A 23,659-nucleotide genomic window follows, 5' to 3' on the forward strand; every position below is an offset into this window, starting at 1 on the left:
CCTCTCTGTGTGTTCACACCTTGTGAGGAGGGTTTTCACACCTGCTGGAGACGCATCAGACCACATGTCCAGTTTTCATCCTGTCACATCTGCCATGTTCCTTCTGAAGTGTGTCCCAGAGGAGGAGGTCGAGCTGCCATCTTTAAAACACTTCAGCCCTCACTGGCTCACATGCTCCCTCCTCACTGCACCTCCCATAGCTAAGTTCTCCACACTGACTCAGCATGTATGTGAGAGGCAGAGGAGGAGGAGGAGGAGGAGGGAGGCAGGGCTGGGTGATGGCAGCTTGCTTATTGGCTGAGCATCAGCATGGGAGAGGGAGGGAGAGAGAGGGAGAGGGAGAGAGAAGGAGTGAGAGGGAGTGAGAAAGGGATGGAGGGAGAGAGAGAGAGAGAGGGGGAGGGAGAGAGAGAGAGAGAGAGAGAGAGAGCCGGCCCGGTCGGACAGGTCTGTGCTGAAGAGAGGGACGGAAGAAGGAAGGATGAGATGAGATAAGACACGTGGGAGGTGTAAATCCTGGTTTGAGGAGGAGAGGTGAGTGTGACACTGTGTGTTACTGTGTGTTACTTTGTGTTACTGTGTGTTGCTGTGTGCGTGTGTAGCTGTTGGTTTCTGCTGACACCTCGGGGTCAATCAAGACAAACAGCCACTGAGGGAGCTGCACGATCCAGATGTGCACGTCCCGTAGTGAGCAGGTGACTGATAAAGTGGGACTCCTCAGGCTTGTGTGTGTGTGTGTGTGTGTGTGTGTGTGTGTGTGTGTGTGTGTGTGTGAGAGTGTGAGAGCATGTGTGAGGATGTGAAATGAGCGGCTGCACCTCAGTGTGTGTGGGCAGGTCAGTGCAGGAAGTGCCCCTCTTACACCGAGGAAGTGTTGAAGACAAAGATCATGTGTGATGTTGGATTGTGTGGATTTAAGATCAGTGCATCATTAGAGACCTTCGACCTCCAGGTGTGTGTAAAGGTTCAGGACCAGAGAAGTGTGTTCAAACTCCTGCTTCCTGTAAACGTGAGTCCTCAGAGGAAGCTTTCTTCTCCTTGTGATATATTTAGATTTGAGGTTGTACATGTGATTGAACACGTTTTATGAAATCCATCTTCTTTCTGGTGTATTTCAGCAGAGACGACAGATCGGAGCAGGTTCAGGTTCCTTCCTGTTGAACTGGAGTTTTGTTTGTGCTGGAAATTAAAGGTTCTGAACTTTAACTTGGAGAAAATAAGCAACTTGAGGACGTGAGATGAACTTTGAAGAAAATCTTTGTGGACAATAGAATAGTTTTAATTAATATGGTTATTCTTTGTGTATCAGAGCCTCTGAGCAGCTTCTTCGACTTGTGACTTTCTTCATGTGAGATCTTGAAGACGCTTCTTCTTCTGAAAGCATCTGAGGATTTGCTCTATTGAGAGAAACCCACTTTACTCAGGGCTGCAGCATCCGGTCGGCCTCCGAGGCTCCATCCACACTGATGTGTTTCAGTTTTCAAGCCTCATCTTTTTGTGTTGTTCCAGCAGCGAGTGGAGGTGGTGACTTCAGGGCTGGTGAAGGCACCAAGGTCTTAGCAGGATGTGAACCTCTCTCCCTTCCCCTCTCCTCCAATAAGCCTCCCTGCACCGTCCCCTCCTCGCTGTCACGCTGGGTTTTTGTGTCTCTGCATGAGTCAGACGTCTCCTCTCTTTTGTCTGCGCGTGTCTTTGAAGGCTGGAGGAAATCTGCAGAGGAGCCGGAGACACGTCTCTGAAACGCAAACAGAGTCGTGCTCCTAAGACGCTTCAACGTCAGCTCATCCTCTCCAGTCGCCTCTCGGTTGATTCTGAGAAGATCAGCGAGTTTGAGGGATGTATTTCGGTTGTGACAGCGACTCCTCTCCCGGCCAACTCACGGGAATTTACATGAGTGGGCGGCTGCACCAAATACAGCGTGATGTAACCAGATCTCACACGTAGAGCGATCGATGGCGTCTTCGATCAGCGCGAGTGGACGTTAGGAGGTTTGGACGGTTCGTCTTTCTCTGTGAATGTCCCTGAAAATCCCTCGTTGACCATTAACCAAGAGAAACGCTCTTAAATCCCCCCCCCCCCCCCCCAGGGCTCGATGTGTTACTACCTGAAGAGAACGACCTGTCATGTTGCTGAAATCATAGCTGCTGGTGCACGATGCCAACAGAGAGCATGCTGGGAGCTAATATTAGCCTGAGCAACAACCCCCCCCCCCCCCCCACACACACACAGCCGTCGTATCCCGCTGCTGCACATGGGTTTAATTACCTGTGTGATTCCCCCCCATAAAGGTCCCAGAGGAGTGTGTGTGTGTGTGTGTGTGTGTGTGTGTGTGTGTGTGTGTGTGTGTGTGTGTGTTTGTTGTCGTCTATTTGCACAACGGAGATGAGTCATCACCTCTGAGTTTTGTTTTAGAGGTTATAACTAAAGGTGAAGCTGCTTCCACCTGTTTTTTTAAATGTCATCCTTTAAAATCTCCGTCCGAGGTTTATTTATTTATTGAGTTTGTTCGGAACACAACAACAAGACAAATAAACAAGTTGAGTGAGATTTTACCTCCCACAAGTGAATATTCAATATTCTCCACATCTTCTCTCTCATTTTGTTCATGAACATTTAAGTGGAAACATTTTGTTCTGGTGTGATTAAGCTGAACTGAGCCTTCGAAGCGTCTCTCAGAGGACGAGGTCTGTGCTCCTGCTTCCTGTAACTCTACCCCCCCCATCGCAGCCCGGCTCCCTCCTTCCTCTACACCACTTTGCTCTTCCTCTCTCTCTCTCTCTCCATCTAACTGCCATTCATCTCCGGTGCTCGTTCTCCCGCCTGATGAAGTAACAGATAAAAGAAGGAGCACAAATGGAGTTCAGGCTCATCGGCTCGTTCCAGAATCGATGTTGTGCAGCGATGTCTTACGGACTTCCTCATCCTGTTGATCATAGATGACAAATCATATCTAATAATAATCTCTGTGGATCGACCGGCTCGGTCACAGTCACAGGAACCGAGCCTGTGACTCTGAGAACGCCGTCTCCATCTGGAAACATCTGGACTGATCACAGCCGACACCTGCACGAGTACGACTCAGTCAGGTTGATAAATCTGGTATCGCCTTTACAGTTTAACTTTGAAATAGATGCAATTTTATATTTGCCACGTTCACATATAAACATAAACTGTGCAACAGAAAACGACATTCTCTGAGTTTTGTATCTGGAGATTATTTCTCACTGTCGCAGCCTTTTGGCATCTGCTCCTCAAAGGGTCTTAATGAACTCTGGAGAACGTTCGCACAATCGTTTGTGTTTGTGTTCATGTTGTTGTGTGTTCATTCACACCAACAGGAACATGTGGGGAACATTCAGGCGAGGGGTGGAGCCTGTAGAGCAGCAGGGGGCGGGACATTACGTGTCAATTCCATCGCAACCGGCAACTTTTTGGCGGTAGGCCTTATCACCAAAAGCTCTCAAACCTCGGTATCTGCCCATATTGAAATATTTTTTACATCTGTCAAGTGTCTATCATCATTACTGCTGAATTCTCTCAGGCTCACTTGGACGTTTCACTCAGGTTCTGGTTGGAAACACTGACAGAGGACATCAGCGTTGTGTTGTCTGTGTCTGCAGCGTGTTGAGCATCTCTCTCAGACTCAGTATTTATGGGCTTTTGGAACATTTCAGACGTTGTGGACTATTGAAGTTGAATAAGTTCTTGCAGAAGATGAGTCGGTCGTCATTCAGGAAACATTCAAATAACTAAATACACTGTCCGTGGACTCTGAATGTGTGGGATCCCTCCTCAGTGTGTGCAGGGCTGCGTTCACACTTTCACCTGGACTCTCCCCAAAGACAAATAAATCACATCCCGCCTCGTGGCTTCATGCTTCTGTCACGTTTGTGATGCAGCCGAGGAGCCAGGTCGTCTTCCTCACACCTCCTCACACAATGGGATCCGCCCACAACTGGACAAAGGCCTCTGTTGTGAGGGCTGTAGCTGTGGGAAGCTCTGAGGTGTGAGCGTGGCAGAGAGATGTGTGAACAATGTAGAGGGAGTGAGATTCGTTTGCTAATTAGAGAAAAATCCCTCGTATTGCATCTTGCGATTTGCTCACGCTCTGATCCAGTGGAGGCGGAGGTCCGGGTGAGGAGGTGCAGCAAACAGCCTGTGAACGTGAGGAGGCTCCACGCAGAGAAGCTGAGGGGAACAATTAAGAGCCACGAGGAGAATGTTGAGATTGACTTTGGTCTCTTTGAAGCGAGGGCAGAAACTTCTCCCGGGGTCAGGGAGGGAGCGTCGCTCGCCCTGCGTGCCAACCCGCTCACAAGTTCCCTTTGTTCTGTCAACTTCAATCTTCAACACACACGTTCTCTCCCACTGCTTCCATACGGCCGCTCCAAGCTGTCGCTGCTGGCAGCCGTCTGCAGATCTGTGGAAAGTTGTGCTAAGTGAACAGTGGCAGAGGATTAAGCTCGACAGAGAGGGAAGAAGTGGCTGCAGCACAGGATTTAAATGCAGAATCACAGAAAGGTGTCTGTGAGCAGGGCTGTGGTTGTTTGGTGCATGAGGTGCTGCAGCGCCGGGGAGCTGCTGCTGGACAGGAAGGAGATTCTGAGGTCTCACAGATCAGGGTTGAAGGTGAGAAACTGAATCAGCTGTTACTCATTTGAACATGTTTCTGTTTTTGCTCCCAAATCACAAGCACATCAGGCTCCTCTGATTATTTTTAATGAGCTTGTTTACACTGTCACAGTCAGAAACACGAAACCCTCTCAGCTGATTCACCTCCCAGCGCCGGGTAGTTTCATTCAGGATCCAGTTACCGCTCGTGAGTCACAGAGCAGAGGATGATTCCTGCTCTGACACCATCAGCTGCACCAGAGGGAAACATCCCAGAGGGGAGGGTCTGCACAGGAGCGTCAGGGCCTGAGTGAGAACATGCAGTGCTTCAGGTTGCAGGAGAGTTAACATGGAGTAGAGAACAGTGTGTAGAGCCCCCCCGGTCACTGTCAACATGTGTTAGTGTCACTGTTTCTGTTTCTGGATCTATTCGACCTTTGCACATCACTGTTTACAGAGAAATAAAGAATTCAATCTGACACAAATTAAATTATTAAGTTAATAGATAAATCCTCTTTTCTTTGACTCACAGGTGTGAAGAATAGGGATCTGTCCCACGAGCACGTCTGTCCCCCGACATGCAGCAGCAGCAGGAAACCAACAAACCAAACCGACAACTAACAGAAGAGAAGGACGAAGAGAAGCTCTCCTCCTTTTAGACTCGGCTCCATCTCTGTTTCTCCGTCCTCGGTTCCTGCCCAGAGGAGGTCATGTCCCAGTCTGGGAAAGTCCTCCATCTGTATGTGGAGGTGAGACCTGCCCCGGATCAGAGCGGAGGCAAAGGGGCCTTTGGAGAAGATGGAGGAGGGAAGTCCTCGGCTCAGGACGGCCCTGCGGAGCTCCTGTCTCAGCTGACGACCCAGACGACCTGTCAGATGGTCACAAACTCCTCCACTGCTCGCCGGCTGGTTCAGGACTGCTCACAGAAACCGTCTCCGTGTCGGAAGGCTGACGGTTTCCAGCTCCATCGGTCCGGCAGCTCGCCGACAGGAGGCAAGAGGAGCGAGGGAGTCTCCGTCCTCCGCTCCTCACGAGCACCTTCTCCTTCTGGACGGGTCGTCCTCCCTCACACGCCTCCTGGCTGCCGGAGGTTAAACGAGGAGCAGGTCAGCGATGGGAAGCGCTCCGTGGTCACCTTCAGTTACATTGAGAAGTCCAACGTGAAGACGCTGGACAGTCCCCGCATGAGGGCGACCAGAGAGGACAGGTCCAACCCCTCCCACTTTCGAAAGCGCCTCAGCGACCCAGTTTGGTTTGGGAGTCCCGATTCATCGTGCAGCTCGAGTCCCAAGTTGACTTTCCAATCACCAGGACGTCACCAGCAGACGTTCTCTCCCAGCTTTCGTCCACCAGCCCTGGACCCCATCGGCCGGGCAGCGACCCAGAGGGCGGTGGAGGAGTTCGGATCCCCTTTGTTGAGGATTAAACTGGCCCATGCACTGGAGCAGACCTCGTTCTCACGCTGCAGCAAACAGCCGCGCTGTCAGTCCTGGGCCGGCTCTCCTGTCCAGCATCAGAACATCAGCTCCAAAGACAACTTCACAGACCGGAGCCAGGCCATCCTGGGGCTTCCCCGGAGCCCAGCGTCGGACCAGCTCTCCTCCCAGTCCAGGCCGTCCCCTGACTCCAGGCCCGGGTCCTGTGTGGAGACCCAGAGCCCTCGCCACTGGTCGGGAGAGGAGAGGCCGGCCGTGGGAAGTCCAGCCACCAAACGACCCATCCGCCGGACCTGTACCAGGAGCTCCTCTCCACAGGGAGCGATCCTTCAACTGGGCAATAACTTAGTGGAGGGCTTGAACCAGTTGAGTGACAGTAAGTCCTCGTCTCCAGCTCACAGCCCTGAGGTTGCTCGCAGGCTCGCGGAGGAGGCCACCAAAGTATCTTCCATTCTCTCCGAGGCGAGGAGGTCCTCGCTGCACAATGCTTTAGGAGAGATCACAAGCAGCTCAACCTCTGGAGGGTTTCACAGTTTCCCTCCACATGCACAAGCGTCTCAGCCAATGCTTAAGATGAACATCCCTTTAAACGACAGACACATGCCAGCACCTGACAACACAGACCCTCACCAGCCTGAAGACTCCGTCCTGCAGTCGCTCAGTCACTCGTATGAAACAAACTCTCACGCTAACTTCAACCTGGACGTTCAGAAACCACAGCATCAGAGCTCGGTGTTTCCTGCAGCTCAGAGCTCCCCCGCGCTTCCCTCACGTTTCCACCGGCCCTCTCATCCTCCCACTGAGTTCTGCTCCCCCGTGAGGGACCCCAGGTTACTCCAAGCTGAGCTCCGATCTCCAGACACCCCCACCCTGCACCGCCGGCTGCCCCCACAGTACACCGGAGACTCCTGGTCCACGGTCCTGGACAGGACAGAGGACCTGAGCTGTTTTGAGAAAGGGGATTGCACTGAGCTGGCTCGTCGGCTCTTCATCAATCAGAGTGTTGAGGAGGCACCGGTCAGCTGGACCTCCAGGCAGCAGTGGGGGGATCATGTTAAGAACAGCCCACGACCAAGCTCCGAGCCGGGACTCGGTCCCAACGACGACAAACCCCCTGAAGGTCAATCCATCCAGCGCCGCCGGCCGCTCAGCCCCACGGCCCAGCAGAAACGAGCTGAGCAGAGGAGGAGGGAGATCCTGCTCCTGGGACCAGTGGTGCTGGACTCCCCGGAGGAGGATGAGGGCTGCGACGAAGAGGGAGACGGCCATGACGTGGAGGGATACGAGGCGGGGCAGCAGCCTGGTCTGCAGAGGATGGAGGAGCCTCCCGAGGCGGAGCAGAACGGAGGCATGGGGGGGTCGTCCTCACGGAGCTCCAGCGGGGTGACGGGCAGCCTGGGGGACCGGGACTGTGTGTCCCCCGAGTCCAGTCAGTCCAGTCACCAGAGCAACGAGACTGGAGCCGCCACCTCAGGGATTCAGGTGAGTCTCAGAACTGCCTCCGGGCTTCATGCTAAGCTAAGCTAACTGCCTCTGGCTCCATGAACACACAGCTCTGACTTGTGTCTTTCCTGAAATCCTCTGTTGTGTGTGTGTGTGTGTGTGTGTGTGTGTGTGTGTGTGTGTGTGTGTGTCTGTCTGTGTGTGTGTGTGTGTGTGTGTGTGTGTGTGTGTGTCTGTGTGTGTGTCTGTGTGCACGTGTCAGACGGACAGCGGCTGCACGGGGCCCGTGCCCTCGCTCCACTGTCAGAGGATCGCTCGGGCCAAGTGGGAGTTCCTGTTCGGGACCACTGCTGAGGAAGCTGCTGGCGGGGGGGAGAAAAGTGAGGACATGTCCACCTCTGGTTCCTCTCAGCTTTAAAATTATTATTATTATTTATAATAATAAAATATTAAAATAATAATAAAATGGAGATATCATTCAGATACCTCATTCTGTCCCCTTATTGAGATGGACATAGTTTGAAATATTTCAATACCATAAAACAATCATTTATTAATATACTTCATACTTCTTTCTTATTATTCTCAAATTATAACAATATTCTAAAAAGCTGAATAATTATTTTTCTCTTGACTTTAGAAAAACATTTTGTAAAAGTCTAAATATGCTTTATGCAGGTGGAACATTTAAAACAAATAAATTGAGGAAATATTTATCACATTTCTCTGGAATATTAATAACTGACATTATATCTCATTTTCTTTATTTTCAGATTCTCTGGAAAACTCCACAGCTCCCCCCAGTGGTAACTCCAGTGAGTCTCCCACCCCGACTCCTCCCTCCTCCCTGCCTCTCCTCTCTGCCAATCACGAGGTGCAGGATGTGGAGGTCAAGCTGGTGACCCCCCCTCCGGCCATCATGGGGTCGTCGCCCAAAACCGGGATCATTGGCCGGACGCTGAAGTATTCAGAGACGGACCTGGACGCCGTCCCCCTGCGCTGCTACCGGGAGACGGACATAGACGAGCTGCTGCTGGCCGAGCAGGAAGACGCTGACTCAGCGTTTGGGAGCAACCGCAGCGTGCAGGGCACTCCAGGGCCGGGCAGCAGCCCTCTGGGGGGGCTGGCATATGGGAGGACAGACGGGGAGGAGGTAGAGGACAGGAGAGGACGGAGGGGGGAGGAGGAAGAGGAGGAAGATGAAGAGGAGGAGGAGGAGGAGGAGGAGGAAGAAATGGTGAGCTGGGCCAGTGTGAGGATGCAAGGAGACACCAGGAAGCAGCAGTTTGCAGCTCAGGAGGATCCAGATGTGTTTGGACACCTCCTGCAGAGGTGAACACCAGCAAGCGTCACACAAGTTCACTGGAAACACACAACACACTCTGCTGAGGCAGGATTCTCCTCTGACCCAGATTCAGATCTGAATCTGGATCGCACCCATAACCTATTTCTCCAAGTAGATCACAAACAGTTTTTAAATCACACACAAACCTAACGCACACAACAACTCCATCAGTCGCACAAATACAGATGGAGTTCTTCTTTCTGGATGTTTCCTTGGTTAACACACATTTAATCTGTCCTTTCTAAACACAGCTGTGTTGTTGCAGTCTCACTAAACCCTCCCTCTCCGTCCAGACCAATGGAAACCTTTTTCGACAACCACCACCCGGCCCTGAAATCCCCCATCCTGGTGTCGGGTCCTCGCTGCGCCGCGGAGGACACCTTCAGCCGCCACTTTGAGAGCATCATGGAGTCCCACCGGGCCAAAGGGACGTCCTACAACAGCCTGGACAGCGAGGAGCTGCTGACCTCCAGCACGCAGACCGTCCTGACCTTTGACCTGCCCACTCTGACCCCCGCCATCCACGGGGTGGTGTGTCACAGCGCCCGGCAGATCGTCAAGCTCAGCTTCGCCCCGCTGGCCCACGACGAGAGGCCCAGTCTGTCGGACTCTATCTTCACCGTGACCGGGGACTCGGACGCCACCAGAGCCCCGTCCAGCGAGCGGCTGAGCAGCGGTTCAGAGGACACGCCACCTAGAGGACGGGAGTGTGCACAGCTGGGGAGCAGCTGGTACAGCAACACGTCCGTCTCTTTACCCAGGTGAGTCTGAAACCTGACTCCACATAAAACATAAAACTCACATAATATCATCCACTTACAAAGTTGTTTTTATTCATTTGAAGCCGTATTCACTCTTTTATTAATGATTTGATCTCCACCGGCTCCTGAGGGGAACATTTAGCTTTTGAGCTGCTTGTCGTGAAACCTTCTCAGCAGCTTGTCCCCGACTTTGTCTTTAATTTGGTGGAAGATCTTCTCTCGGGTGTTTCTGATGGAACAGACGCAGATGAGAGCAGTGAGCGTGAACCAGAGCAGAAAGCTGCCGGTCGTAAAACCTAAACATGGAGCGGACGGATGAAGGAGCGTCGAGCTGCAGAGGATCCACTTCTCACTTCACGTGAGCTCTACTGATCCGGTGTTGATATAAAAATGATTTAAAGTCAGACTCAGAGTTTATGTTCAGTAGGAACCATCGTGTTACGGCTCGTTTCAGGAGGCAGGCGGAGACGTGGTGGATAAATAAAAGAGTTTAGTGCTGATGAGCAACTGGCGACTGGTGGGTGGGTGTGTCTCAGGAGGAAGAGCGGGTCGTCCATACAGAACATCGGCAGTTTGAACCCCTTCTCCACGTGTTGAAGTGTCCTCGGTCAGGACAGTGAACCTCAAATCATCAGAGAACAGCAGAGACTGTAAAGTAAAGAGCTTCGAGTGGTCGTCAAGAAGAGAAGAGTAAATACATGTTTTATTTGTTTAGATGGTCGTTCCTCATTGTAAACATGTTTAACAGGAAGTGAAGCGTGTAGTTAACATGGTTGACAACTGAAACACGCGTGACCTACGCTGTCATGTTTGTCCTGATTTGTTCTTTTCATCTTTTTAACATGAGTCTTGTTCGAGGTCACGATACTTTATCAACGTGTTTCTGTCCTTGTTGGAATATGAACGTGCTGCAGCTGTTTGTGTGATAAACTGTTGACTCACAAAGGATCCGATGACACAGGAGGTTAAATGTGAATTTAATATTAATGCAGTTTTAATGGCCTCCTCCCTGAGGTCAGAAACCTGCGTTAATGGACTGTTGTGTTGTTCAGAGAGTTGTGCTGCAGTGCTGCTCTGAAGTGGCTCCCTGTGGACACTCTGCTGTCGGACAGGCAGGGTGTGTGTGTCTGTGTGTGTGTGTGTGTGTGTGTGTGTGTGTGTGTGCATGATTAAAATGCGTGTGTGTCCATTGGTGCGTATTTTTCCCGACTGTGTGATAACGTACATCTGTAGGTGTTTTGTTGTGGGTGCATCTTTAAAATTCATACTTTGTGTGTGGGTTTATGTAAGTGTGTGTGTGTGTGTGTCTGTGTGTGTGTGTGTGGGCATGATATTAAGCAGATGGCTGCTGCAGCAGTGAGAGATTCACCTTCACTCGTCCCAGAGTCTCCTCAGACTCCCCCCTTCCCCTCACCAGGATTATTCATACCCACAATCCTTTGTCCTCATTCAGATGAAGCTCCAGCAGAACCACACTTCTCCTGATCCACGTTAGAACCTCTGCAGACCCAGCGTCTGACAGAGAGCAGGAGACGTGTGGGTCGACCGGTACCGAGAGGTGAACGCGTGAGAGGCGCTGACGCACTTTGTGACTGTCGCTCTAACTTAGTGTGACGGCACTGCAGAGGCAGAGAGGGTCACCTGCTGCTGCGGCCACTAGAGGGCGCAAGAAGACAACAAGTGCTTTGATCAGAGTGAACCTGAGGCAGGTGGATGACAAGTGTGTGTGTGTGAGTGTGTGTGTGTGTGTATGTGTGTGGGAGCTGTGGCTCAGGAGGTACAGCGGGTCGTTCTCTAACTAGAGGCCCGACAGTTTGATTCCAGTCCGCCTCCTTTCTGCTTGTGTATTAGTCAGAGTGTTGCACGTAGATGCTCTGTATGATTGTGTGTGTGTGTGTGAATGGATGTGTTGTTTAAATACACACCTTTTAATCATCTAAACGTACAAATACAAACTCACACACTTTAAGATTTGTGGTGTTTTTCTTTGTCTCCACTTCCTGGTCAAACCTGTCACATGAAAACCGAATCCCTCTGAACTCTGCAGGTTTGTTTGCTCAGTTCGGATCTTATCGCTCTCTCCAGAGCCGCCCTGACGCTCTGGAATCTCACAGCCAGGCCAACATATTTCTGCAGGCCCTGTCCATACTTTGATAAAAGTTGGAATTCCACCCTCCCCCTTCGTGGTGCCCCTCCTCCCTCCTCCCTCCTCCCTCACATCACCCTTTTCAGATCCAGTCTGTACCATTAGACAGTGGCTCATTGTGCAGCGCTGCCCAGTGGACTGAGAGGGGGCTTCATTATGCAGGGGTACCGTTAAAGCAGAGGCTGAGTCGGGGGGCGGGGGGGGATTCTCTCAGGACCTCTCAGCTTTGTGCTGGAACTTGATGAGACAATGTTAACAGGTGGTGCCGGATTAATCCTCCTGCAGGCCGCGGTGAAGCCTCGGCTGTGAACTCACACCCGACAGAGGCCTCAGCCGCTGGCACCGGGCCTGGTCCTCCGGCCTCCAGGCTGTAACGGTCGTGGAGGCTCACACCCTGTGGAGGTTTTCAACCTGACACCTCCTCCTCCTCCTCCTCCCTGTTCTCTCTGGAGGTGAGCAAGCAGCTCACACCAGAAACAAGGTGGACTACAAACAACCCGTGGCTCTGAGTGTGTGTAATCGGAGACGCACACACAGAGATTGAGAGGAGTGAATGGAGGCCGGCGAGGCGAGGGGAGGGGGGGGGGGGGGGGGACTTTTAGGCAACAGACAAGCCGAGTTTCATGCCGTGCGTCCAATCCAAGGTCAGCAGGGGACGGGGAGCGTTGACACAGCGGAACAGCGAGGGAGGAGGGAAAAGGAACAACAGCAAACAGACGCCGAGGGAAAGAGATAGAGAAGGAGGGGAAACGTGTTTCTGCTTCGGGGGAAGGACACCAGGCTGATGACACCAAACAAATCTGACTCCAGACCAGCCAGAGGAATGTGGGGCCTCCTGGGAGCGACCGCAGGTGCTCCTCTGGGTTAGCTGCTCTACGTTAGCTCCTCTGCGGGATGGTGATGCGTTCAGGTTACGACTCCAGGAGGAGAGGAAGGGGCAGTCGGGGGGGCAGGCGAGGTGTCCCTCAGGGGACGGAGATGAGGACGCCCTCTGTCTTCTGCTGTCAGGGTGCGTCTGCAGGGGGAGAGGAGCGGTACCTGACTGTCAGGAGGTCCTGCCACAGGTAGGTGCAACCTGAGGAAACTGAATCTGCCTCACTGGCTGTCTGTCAGAGGTTCATGTTCCCCAGAGGATGTCCTCATCACCTCGTCAGAAGCTTCAGGCTTTGAAAATAAAGTGTAGAATAGTTTTTATTAATAAATCCATCAAACTCTGTTCAGAATTCTTCATGTTTCAACAGGTTCCTGCTGAATGATGGAGATAAACTCTGGTTTTTAATAACTTCTGAGTGTTTTTAACTGATCTCAGTTCAGCTTCACTCTTCACCTGGAGCTGGTGGTGACTCTCAGTCGGTTCTTCTCACAGGAGATGGAACCCAGTCACCAGAGTCACAGAGAACAGACGCTCAGTGTGAACTGTTTCTTTACCTTCACACAGAGTTCATCATTTCAAACTGCTCTGGTTCTTCTCAGTAGATCTGCTCTCTGTTGCTTCAGGTTCTTGTTTCTTCAGAGCGTCACTTCACGTGGTTGAGATCAGGTCCAGACCTTCTGCTGCAGGGATCATTGTCTCTGACTGGGTTCAGACTCTGAGGCCGAATCGAACTTCATTCTGTCTGTGAAGCTGCTTCTCTTGATCTGTCTCAATGTTTCCATCGTGTGTTTTGATTCAGCTGCACAGAGCAGAGATTGTTTTAAAGTATTGACACGCTGCAGTTATTAGTTTTTATTCTTCCTCTCTCGCCCGATCAATTATTTATCAACTTATATTTCAATTCTTCTTCATTCTCCTCGTCCCACTGTCTCATGCGCTCCTCTTTTCGATTCCCTTCTCAGATCCGTCTCTGTTCCTCTTCCTGTGTCAGAGTCTAATCTCTTGTTGTGTCTGTCCCTCGTCCCTCAGCAGGGACAAGGCCCGGCTGGCCACGGACTCGGAGCTGGACCAGGACCTCAGCGAGCGGCTGGGCCTCAGCAGCAGCGACACCCTCACCAACGGCAGCCACCGGGCGGACGTGGCCGCCGCCAGACGCCTCGCCAAGCGCCTCTTCAACCTGGACGGCTTCAGGAAGTCCGACGTAGCTCGCCACCTCAGCAAGAAGTGAGCTGCTGGAGGGATGTGGGATTATTATTATTGTTATTATTATTATTGTTATTATTCATAACCCACAGGTTCAGGGTCTCAGAGTTCCACTAATGGCAGCTGATGATTCAGTCCATCACTTCACATTCTGCCGGCTTGTATCCGTCTCTCACTCAGCTGCTCCTGCTGATGAGAAAGAATTCTGGATTAAAGCGTTTCCTCCTCCTCTGACAGATGCACCCTGGGAATCTTCTTCTCTTTTGTCTTTCCGTGTTTTGTTTTTCTCTTCCGCCTCCGGCCTTCATCTGACAGACGGAACTGAGTCGTTCACTGAACTGAGCAAACTGGCATCAGAACCTTTTATTGATATTTTCCGCTGTTATGATTCCTGCTGAGTTTCTTTTCTGTGTCTTCTTCTCATCTTGTGTTTAATTATTCCAAGTTTATATTTTACTTTAATGTTATTTTTACATCCGTCTTTCTACAGCAACGACTTCAGCCGCATGGTGGCAGAGGAGTATCTGAGTTTCTTCAACTTCACAGGCCTGGCTCTCGACCAATCACTGAGGTGAGAACCCACTTCAACACGGGAAATAATTAAAATACGTTTAATAGCTCTTAGATATTCAAAGAAAAAATAAGATAAGATAAGTTAAATCCCAAAACTGGGAAATTTGTTGTGTTGTTTATGTGTAAACCTGAATTTATAGGACAGATATTTAATAAATGAATTAATACAAATAATAATCTGATTAAATAATAAATAACTTACATTTTGAATTCTGTCTCTGGTTGAGATGTTTCTGCGTCTGTGCTGCAGTGGCTTGTATTTAATTTATTAATAATTAATATTGTCTCTGTTGGTTTGTGAAACACTGCTCTCTAGAGGGCATCCTAGGCACTGCACTGGGGTTCATACTATATAAATTATGTTTATATAGATATTGGTTATTATGAGCATAGTTCATCACAAACTCTTTCTACTCACCTTTATATTATATTTAAACAAATTTAAATTAGTTTTGATCTAATTTAAATGTTTTCCTTTGAAAATGTTCATGAGCAGTAAGTAACAGTAAAGAAGGAAGTAGTGGGATACTTCAGTACTTAAGCTAAGTAAAACAGTAAAGTAGTAATACTGTGTGTAAAAGTACTCCATGAAAAGAATACTTATATAGATTGTTACTCTTCATATCTGACAATCACACAAGATGGAAGAATCATCAGTCATTTTTATACTTAATATAAAAGACCATAAAAACATATATTTCTCAAATCGAAACTCATCTATTTAGTAATATTTGTTGTATAATATTATAATATGATTATTTAGGTTAAACGTTCTAATGCATCATTTTGCTTAAGATTAAATAAATGGTTCTATCTTGTGGATTCCTGCTCACAATGGTAATGAATGGTTTCCAGTTAAACCAGTTGAACCAGTGTTGATGGTTGATGGTTTTATTGGTGGGGACCTGACTGTGGTGGTGTCTGCAGGACGTTCCTCAGACAGTTTGCTCTGATGGGCGAGACCCAGGAGCGTGAGCGGGTTCTGTCCCACTTCTCCAGGAGGTTCCTGGACTGCAACCCCAACGTGATGCCCTCAGAGGGTGAGTGCTCCCCTCCTCCATCTTCTCCTCCACATTTAATACGTCTGAGCTCTCATTCAACGTGATTCAATGTTTTGGTCTTAATGCAACACAGTCATGAATAATGGATTAAACATTAAATACTGGACATTGTTGCTTAAATACATTAAATATTAAATATTGAACATTCAATTTAAACTTGCACTGGGCTGCAGCTCAGTGCAGCGAATAAAGAAATACTCACGTGTTTTTTTACAACCTAAGGATTCAGCACTACAGTGTAGAAGTACTAAGTAATACTACAGAATAAGTAAAAGCCATGCATTAAAAAATTAACATAAACATTTAAACATCAAATAAATGTCAACTAAAATGCATATTTATCTCTTTAATAACTGATACTTTCTTAATCAACCTGTAATAATACATTTATTTGTTGATTATCTTTTGTGTTTCTATGTGAATCTGTAGCTGCAGTCATCATGGTTACTAAGTAAAAAATACAGTATTTATATCAACATTTATATAAAGCATAAAGCTGCAGAAAACTTAAATACTCAAGTAAAGTACAAGCGCAAAAAACTGGTATCGATTTTAAAATAAAGGTTTCAGATCAGTTTTTTATATTAACTATATAAATTAGATAGTTATTATTATTACTAGTTCTTGTAATTAAATTTCATGATATATATTGTGGTGCAGCTGTATATTGAGTATTGAGGTATTTCTAATATTTACTGTATTTTATTGAGGTTGAATAACAGAAGCACCCCCCCCCCCTTCAGATGCAGTTCACACTCTCACCTGCGCCCTGATGCTGCTCAACACGGATCTCCACGGTCAAGTGAGTCGAACGAGTGTGTGTCTGTTCCTGTGAGTGATTGTGTACTTTACTGTAAAGTGCACAGGAAGGTGTTGTCAGATAAAAGATCAACAAAGACAAACCAGAGTTTAAAGGGAAACCAGACTCCAGCTGATCCTCCGCCCATTGAGCTTCTTCTCCTCTAATCCCTCACTTCTGAACTGGGAGCACATCTGGGCCATCGGCGGCTCAGTGGTGGAGCAGCTCAGTGATGGAGCAGCTCAGTGGTGGAGCAGCTCAGTAGTGGAGCAGTGATGAGTTCAGGCGACGGGAGGTGAGAGGGTCGAGGATCAGAGGAGAACGAGTCAGGAAGATTTCCACCGACAATTAGAGAAGAGACGGATTCTTACTGTCGGTGACTTCGGGGTCGTTTATCTTTTCATGGGATATGTGTTTCATGGAAGGACGGAGAGACAGAGAGAAAGATAGAGAGACAGATAGAGACAGACAGACAGACAGACGGAGAGACAGATAGAGAGACAGATAGAGAGAGAGACAGATAGAGACAGTCTCTCTTCGCTCGTTAGGGACAAGTTATACAAGCTTTTAATAGAGAAAGATACCAGGTTTTACATAAGAAATTTAAAATGGAATAAACATTTGCTGAATGCATGAAAGGAATATTATCATAAACAGGAAAGTTTATCAGTAGTGTGTGAACGTGTGAGTTTTAGAATGAAGTCAACACACGTTCATGTGTCTGCAGAACATTGGAAAGAGGATGTCCTGCACACAGTTCGTCAGTAACCTGGAGGGGCTGAACGAGGGCCAGGACTTTCCCAAGGATCTGCTGAAAGTAAGAAACTGTCAAGTCTGAAATAGCACACACACAGACACACAAACACAAACAACACACACACACATACGCATGCTGTCATACACAGACACACATCCCCAATGAGAGCAAGCAGGCAGTGAGAGCCAGCGTGGTATTGTCAGATCCTGGCTGTCCGCCCTGCGCTCTCTGCCAGCTGGCATCGGCCCCGTCCCCAGGGGCCCCCCCGATCAGAGGCCTGCCGGGGCCCGCACACTTCCGGCGGCAGCGCGGGCTGGAGAGCGATGGTTCTGTGATCTGGAGACGAGGAGACGCGAGGAGGCGCAGCGGCCCTCGGGGGGGAACCGTGCGTGACTCCGGCAGCATGAGATTAGGACGTTATCTCGGCCCGGTTGAGTTCGGCCGTAGATGGTGAGGGGGGGGGGGGGGGGGGATAAACCAATCAGGGCGGGTTGCTTGTCCGCCGGTTCGCCTCGACACGATGCCGCTGATTAGTTGTGTCTGCAGAGTGGTCCGCCGACATGCCACAGGGCCGCAGAGTGCAAGTCAACAAGTTGTAATGGGGTGTTTATAATGCATGAGGGAGGGGGAGAGAGAGGGAGAGAGAGGGAGAGAGGGGGGCCGAGCGAGGCCACATCCCTCTGTGAGATGAAGGGAACGAGCTCTGGAATGAAAAGATGTTATTAGGAGCAGATCTGCAGACATGTGACCAGGAGCACAAGGAACAGACTCAGTCCAACATGAGCTGTTTTATTAATGCTCACAGATCCAGGAACAGAGGTTTTAATCTGTCCACCAGCTCCCACTCCTTTATTCTCTCTCTCTCAATGACACTCTCTTCTTTCTTCCCCTCCAGCCACTGCTCTCTCTCTCTCTCTCTCTCTCTCTCTCTCTCTCTCTCTCTCTCTCTCTCTCTCTCTCTCCATTCTCTCTCCATTCTCTCTCTTTCTCTCTCTCTCTCTTTCTCTTTCTCTGTTCTCTCTCTCTGTCTCTCTCTTTCTCTTTCTCTGTTCTCTCTCTCTTTCTCAGTTCTCTCTATCTTTCTCTCTCTTTCTCTGACTCTCTGACTCTCTGACTCTCTCTCTCTCTTTCTCTCTCTCTCTCTCTCTCTCTCTCTCTCGCTGCTCATCTCGGCTGTGGAGCAGTTTAATCTCCGTCTCTCGACCGTGTCTCACTGACACTTTCATCTCCACTCTCTCTCACCTCCACCCAGTTCTGACCTCTTTTCTTCTTGCCTCCTCGCCCTCCGTCCGCCATCTTCGCTCTCCTCCTCTGCTCTGTCCATCTCTACGTGTCCTCTCCTCTGCAGGATCGTGTTTATTTACAGGTTCTTTGAATCCATCTTCCTGGCTTTTTGATGTTGAATGTTGAAAACACTAACCATCAGGGAAACAGTTTGTAAATATTAAAATTAAAAGAGATGTAACCACGATGTGAGCAGGTAGTAACCCTGGTGCACATTATCAACCAGTCTATCAACCAGTGCCTGGGGCCCAGAGTGGAGAGGAGGCCCCTGAGAAACTGTGGCTTCAAATGATGTCATGGTCATCTTTATTTAAATAACTTTATTTACTAGTTTTCCTCATGAAAACCATGTGAACCGAGTGAAGCGTGAATCTCCTGCTAGTTAAAACTCTGAGGTTATAACTAGGCCATGTTTGAACTTAGAAACAGCTGGAACCGGCTCCAGTGTCCTTGTCTTTCCTCTCCTCCCTTGTTTGTTCCTCTCCTCCCTTCTTCTCTGTTATCGCTCCATCATTTCCTGCTACATAATTATAATTAACCTCCCCCTCCTCCTCCTCCTCCTCCTCCATCTCCTCCTCCTCCTCTTCATCCTCAGATCCCTCGTTTCCTCTGCTCATTTTCCTGCTTTTGCATTTCCCCCCTTTTCATGCCTGGTAACTGTGTCTGTATGAGCTGTAAGTGCATTAGGAACAAGCCTCACTCATTTACACCCCTACACACACAGACACACACACACACACACACACACACACACACTTGTTTCCTCAGCATCACAGCGACCAGTGTCCGTCTTTCTTCTCCTTCTCTAGCCTCCACTGACGTTTTTATTTTCTTCTGACTCCAGTTAATGTTTATTACTTTCCGTCACATTTCTCACCTCCGTCTAGAAAGTTATTAGTTGTTGCCAAATCATTTATGCAGCGAGCATAATTAGACATTTGCAATCTGATATTTAATGATGCGTTTCAGGCCGGGGTGAAGGTTTGCTTCATACGTTTCTGAGACGCTGGCTACATCCATCACGCAGGCCAATACAATGTGATTAATTCAGCCTTTTATTGAAGCTTTTATTCGGGGGGGGGGGGCGCAGGAAACGTTGGAGCGCTGCTGAACCACTGAGCCCTGTGGCTAGAACAGAAACCAGCTTCCCGGTGGACTGGGAATTAATGAGAGGGGCTTTGCGTCCTTCCATCTCTCCGCTAGACGACCCGGCTCCATCGATAGCTTCCTTTCTTTCTACGTTCTCTTTTCCTTTTGCTTTATTTATCTTCCTCAATAAACCTCTCTATCACTGATTCCTCTCTTTTTCTTCTGTTTTTCATTAAAACATAATGAAGAAATCAACTGAGCTCAGTTTTTTAATGAATTTCCCGGAAATTCTGCAAAAGAAAAAGTGATTTAATGAAGGTTTCCATCCATATCTGTATGTTTTCCACTATAACTGACACATTTTGATGCATTGTCATAATAAAAATATCAGTTATAGCTACTTAAAAAAAGCTGCTGAGAACAAACCCTGAGGCTGCAGATTATGGATCATGTTTTTCTTTTGTTTTTCTCATTTTCCTTCGTTAAATATGTTCGAGACTTTGATTTATTTCAGTGCTTTTGAACAATATTGTAAAGGTAAAGTGAGATTTAAGTTTTCCTTGTTGCCTGAAGTGTGTTTTGTGTTGACTGTGTTTTCATTTTGCTCTGTGCTGGTGAGACCTGAAGCGAAGCAGCATTAAATCATGTATTAGTTTCCAGGCCATATGCTCCTGTAACTCAATAGGAAGTTTATTGCAGCAGTTGTTTAAATTATGAATGAAAAATATATAAAATACGAAGCGTGGTTCTTGAACACAATGAAATGATTGAACTGAGTTGATGCAGGTAATGGAGTGTGTGTGTTTATGTGTGTGTGTGTGTTTGTGTGCGCTTGTCCATTTGGATTCTGCCGCCTGTTTGTCTCAATCAGTGTTTTCTTGTTCCAGGATCATTAACGGGCCATAAACTCCCATAATTACCTCCAGAGGATATTTCCTCCCTCAGTCACAGGTTCCAATGATTGAAGCACGAGGACGTTCATTAGGTGCATTTGAACTAGTGTGAAGTACTGTAGTACTGTGGAGTACTGTGGAGTACTGTGTGGTACTGTAGTACTGTAGTACTTTGGAGTACTTTGGAGTACTGTGTGGTCCTGTAGTACTTTAGTACTGTGGAGTACTGTAGTACTGTAGTACTATGGGGTGCTGTAGTACTGTGGAGGACTGTATTACTGTGGGGTACTGTAGTACTGTGGAGTACTGTAGTACTGTGCAGTACTGTGGGGTACTGTGGAGTACTGTAGTACTGTGGGGTACTGTGGGGTACTGTAGTACTGTGGTACTGTGGAGTACTGTAGTACTGTGCAGTACTGTGGGGTACCGTGGAGTACTGTAGTACTGTGGGGTACTGTAGTACTGTGCAGTACTGTGGGGTCCTGTGGAGTACTGTGGTACTGTGGGGTCCTGTGGAGTACTGTGGTACTTTGGGGTACTGTAGTACTGTGGTACTGTGGAGTACTGTAGTACTGTGCAGTACTGTGGGGTCCTGTGGAGTACTGTGGTACTGTGGGGTCCTGTGGAGTACTGTGGTACTTTGGGGTACTGTAGTACTGTGGTACTGTGGAGTACTGTGGAGTACTGTGGAGTACTGTGGAGTACTGTAGTACTGTGGTACTGTGGGGTACTGTAGTACTGTGGTACTGTGGAGTACTGTAGTACTGTGGTTCTGTGGAGTACTGTGGAGTACTGTAGTACTGTGGTACTGTGGGGTACTGTAGTACTGTGGTACTGTGGAGTACTGTAGTACTGTGCAGTACTGTGGGGTACCGTGGAGTACTGTAGTACTGTGGGGTACTGTAGTACTGTGCAGTACTGTGGGCAGTGACGAAACTTTGATTTCAGAGGTGGGGGGGACACAAATATTTTTTATAAAACTCTTCAGTTCACTGTGTTTTCTAGTAGTTCTTCTAGTTTTCTGTTGCTACTTTTAAGTTTACTGTTCCCTTTTTTGGTTTGTCTGGTTGTAAAGCATGTAGCAAAACATTATCACCCAATTCTGTGTTTCACCTTGTTAGTCAACTTCACTCCATCTCAGTAGCACCAATTTTACACTTATTTTTGGAATATATGGTAAACAGACCTCATTTACATAGCACTACCCAGTGGTGGGCAGGTCAAACTGGCAGGAATATCACAGGTGGGGAGAAATTGAATAAAATGTCCATAATTCAGTGTAAGTAGTCAAGTGATCAAATTTATTTAAAATTAATGTAACACAGAACCACTGTCATTTTAGGCAGTTATAGTAGTTTCTCGTCTTGTTAAGCCTTACAGGATGATCGTGGCAATTAAGGTGTGAAAGGGTGTATATTTATAATTACACGGTTTGTCTGATAACACTGTATTTGTTATCTCTTTGTCAAAAATATATTGATGCATGACATGAGCAGTGGGACAGTTTGGGGTGCAACAATCATCAATTTTAATGATACGGTTATAGAGGAAAAACCTTTTTTTTTCACAATTATTATGAGTATTGATGTATAAAATCACATTTGTAATCCGAGGTTTTATTGTATTTTTCCCTAAATCTTTCATTGTTAGTGTTTTACAACATAACATGTTGCTGCCTTTCAACATAAAAAATAATACATGAAAATAAGTGTATCTCTTTGGCATTAAATATAAGCTTTTTAAAATCCGTTGCATTGTTGAGGCTCTACTGTTATAATAATAATGATAATAATAATAATAACAACAACTAGAACATTTCTAAAGAAATTTTGTCAGGGCCTGGTGGAGCCCACCAATCAGAGCAGAGCAGTCACCCGCAGCGGCTCCTGTGACATTTGACACCGCTGAGAGACAAACCACTGAAACCGAAGCATTTTTGGCCAAACTGTAGTTAGTTCCTATCATTGAACCGGCTTCACTGTGAGCATCCTGAGCTCTTCCTGAACGTCTGCATATATATTTTATGTGGCCAAAGTTAGGAAATGGGGTTTTTAGAGCGATTGATAGAAACTGGTACCTCTGCTTTCCTCCAGAAATTTTCGCGCCTTTTTTTAACAACAATACATTTTATTTATCAGCACTTTCAATAAAACTCAAATACACTTTACAAGATTACTGAGAGCTTTGTAATTGATGAGGAGGATCTTGAAGTGGACGTGCTGCTTTATTGGGAGCCAGTGAAGGTGTCGCAGGATGGTGTAACGCATTTCTTTGAGTAACTTACACTTTGACTTTGAAAGAAGTCTCTTATGTCCACTTTTCTTTTTTTAGACATCCTGGCTGCGCCTTATTACCAAACACACACACACCGATTCAAACGTTAATGTAAATGAAACCTCTGATATTACAATCCTTCCAGCTGACGTGGCCCAGGCAAAACAAACGCCCAACTTACAGCGGAAGATTAACACGGCCTCCTCCCCAACTGGCAGACCGGTGTGCGTCCTGGTGCTGTTTATAACCTGATGGAGTGACAGCGGGGACGGCCAATCACACAAGGAATGCAGAGCCAATGGAGGAGCTTGTGGGCAGGTCTAAACGAAAGCAAACTGGCTTCAGCTCGAGCGGCCGTTTCCGCTTGGTCCTAGTGCCTGACGAGTCTCTGTTTACCATAGCGTAACATGGTTTCCGGACGGTGAAAACTGCAGGGGACCAGAACGGCCTTTTGAAAAAGCGCAGGGGACATGTCCCCTGTGTCCCCCCCCCAAATTACGTCCGTGACTGTGGGGTCCTGTGGAGTACTGTGGTACTTTGGGGTACTGTAGTACTGTGGTACTGTGGAGTACTGTAGTACTGTGGAGTACTGTGGAGTACTGTGGAGTACTGTGGAGTACTGTAGTACTGTGGTACTGTGGGGTACTGTAGTACTGTGGTACTGTGGAGTACTGTAGTACTGTGGTTCTGTGGAGTACTGTGGAGTACTGTAGTACTGTGGTACTGTGGGGTACTGTAGTACTGTGGTACTGTGGAGTACTGTAGTACTGTGGGGTACTGTAGTACTGTGGAGTACTGTAGTACTGTGGTACTGTGGAGTACTGTGGAGTACTGTAGTACTGTGTTACTGTGGTACTGTGGGGTACTGTAGTACTGTGGTACTGTGGAGTACTGTAGTACTGTGTTACTGTGGTACTTTGGGGTACTGTAGTACTGTGGTACTGTGGAGTACTGTAGTACTGTGGAGTACTGTGGAGTACTGTGGAGTACTGTGGAGTACTGTAGTACTGTGGTACTGTGGGGTACTGTAGTACTGTGGTACTGTGGAGTACTGTAGTACTGTGGTTCTGTGGAGTACTGTGGAGTACTGTAGTACTGTGGTACTGTGGG

General features: G+C 48.1%; 1 protein-coding gene across 1 annotated transcript; it reads left to right on the forward strand.

Moving 5' to 3' along the window:
* Positions 1–8,671: 8,671 nt before the first annotated feature.
* Positions 8,672–17,069, forward strand: LOC128427373 (PH and SEC7 domain-containing protein 1-like; the record flags this gene model as incomplete). Its single annotated transcript, XM_053414476.1, is given in 7 exon segments — positions 8,672–8,822; positions 9,129–9,600; positions 13,608–13,840; positions 14,310–14,390; positions 15,320–15,432; positions 16,197–16,255; positions 16,980–17,069. Coding segments are annotated over 7 exon segments (1,146 nt in total), but the record flags the coding sequence as incomplete, so codon positions are not given.
* Positions 17,070–23,659: the final 6,590 nt, after the last annotated feature.

Source organism: Pleuronectes platessa, chromosome 21 (assembly GCF_947347685.1).
Source record: "Pleuronectes platessa chromosome 21, fPlePla1.1, whole genome shotgun sequence".
Taxonomy (NCBI): domain Eukaryota; kingdom Metazoa; phylum Chordata; class Actinopteri; order Pleuronectiformes; family Pleuronectidae; genus Pleuronectes; species Pleuronectes platessa.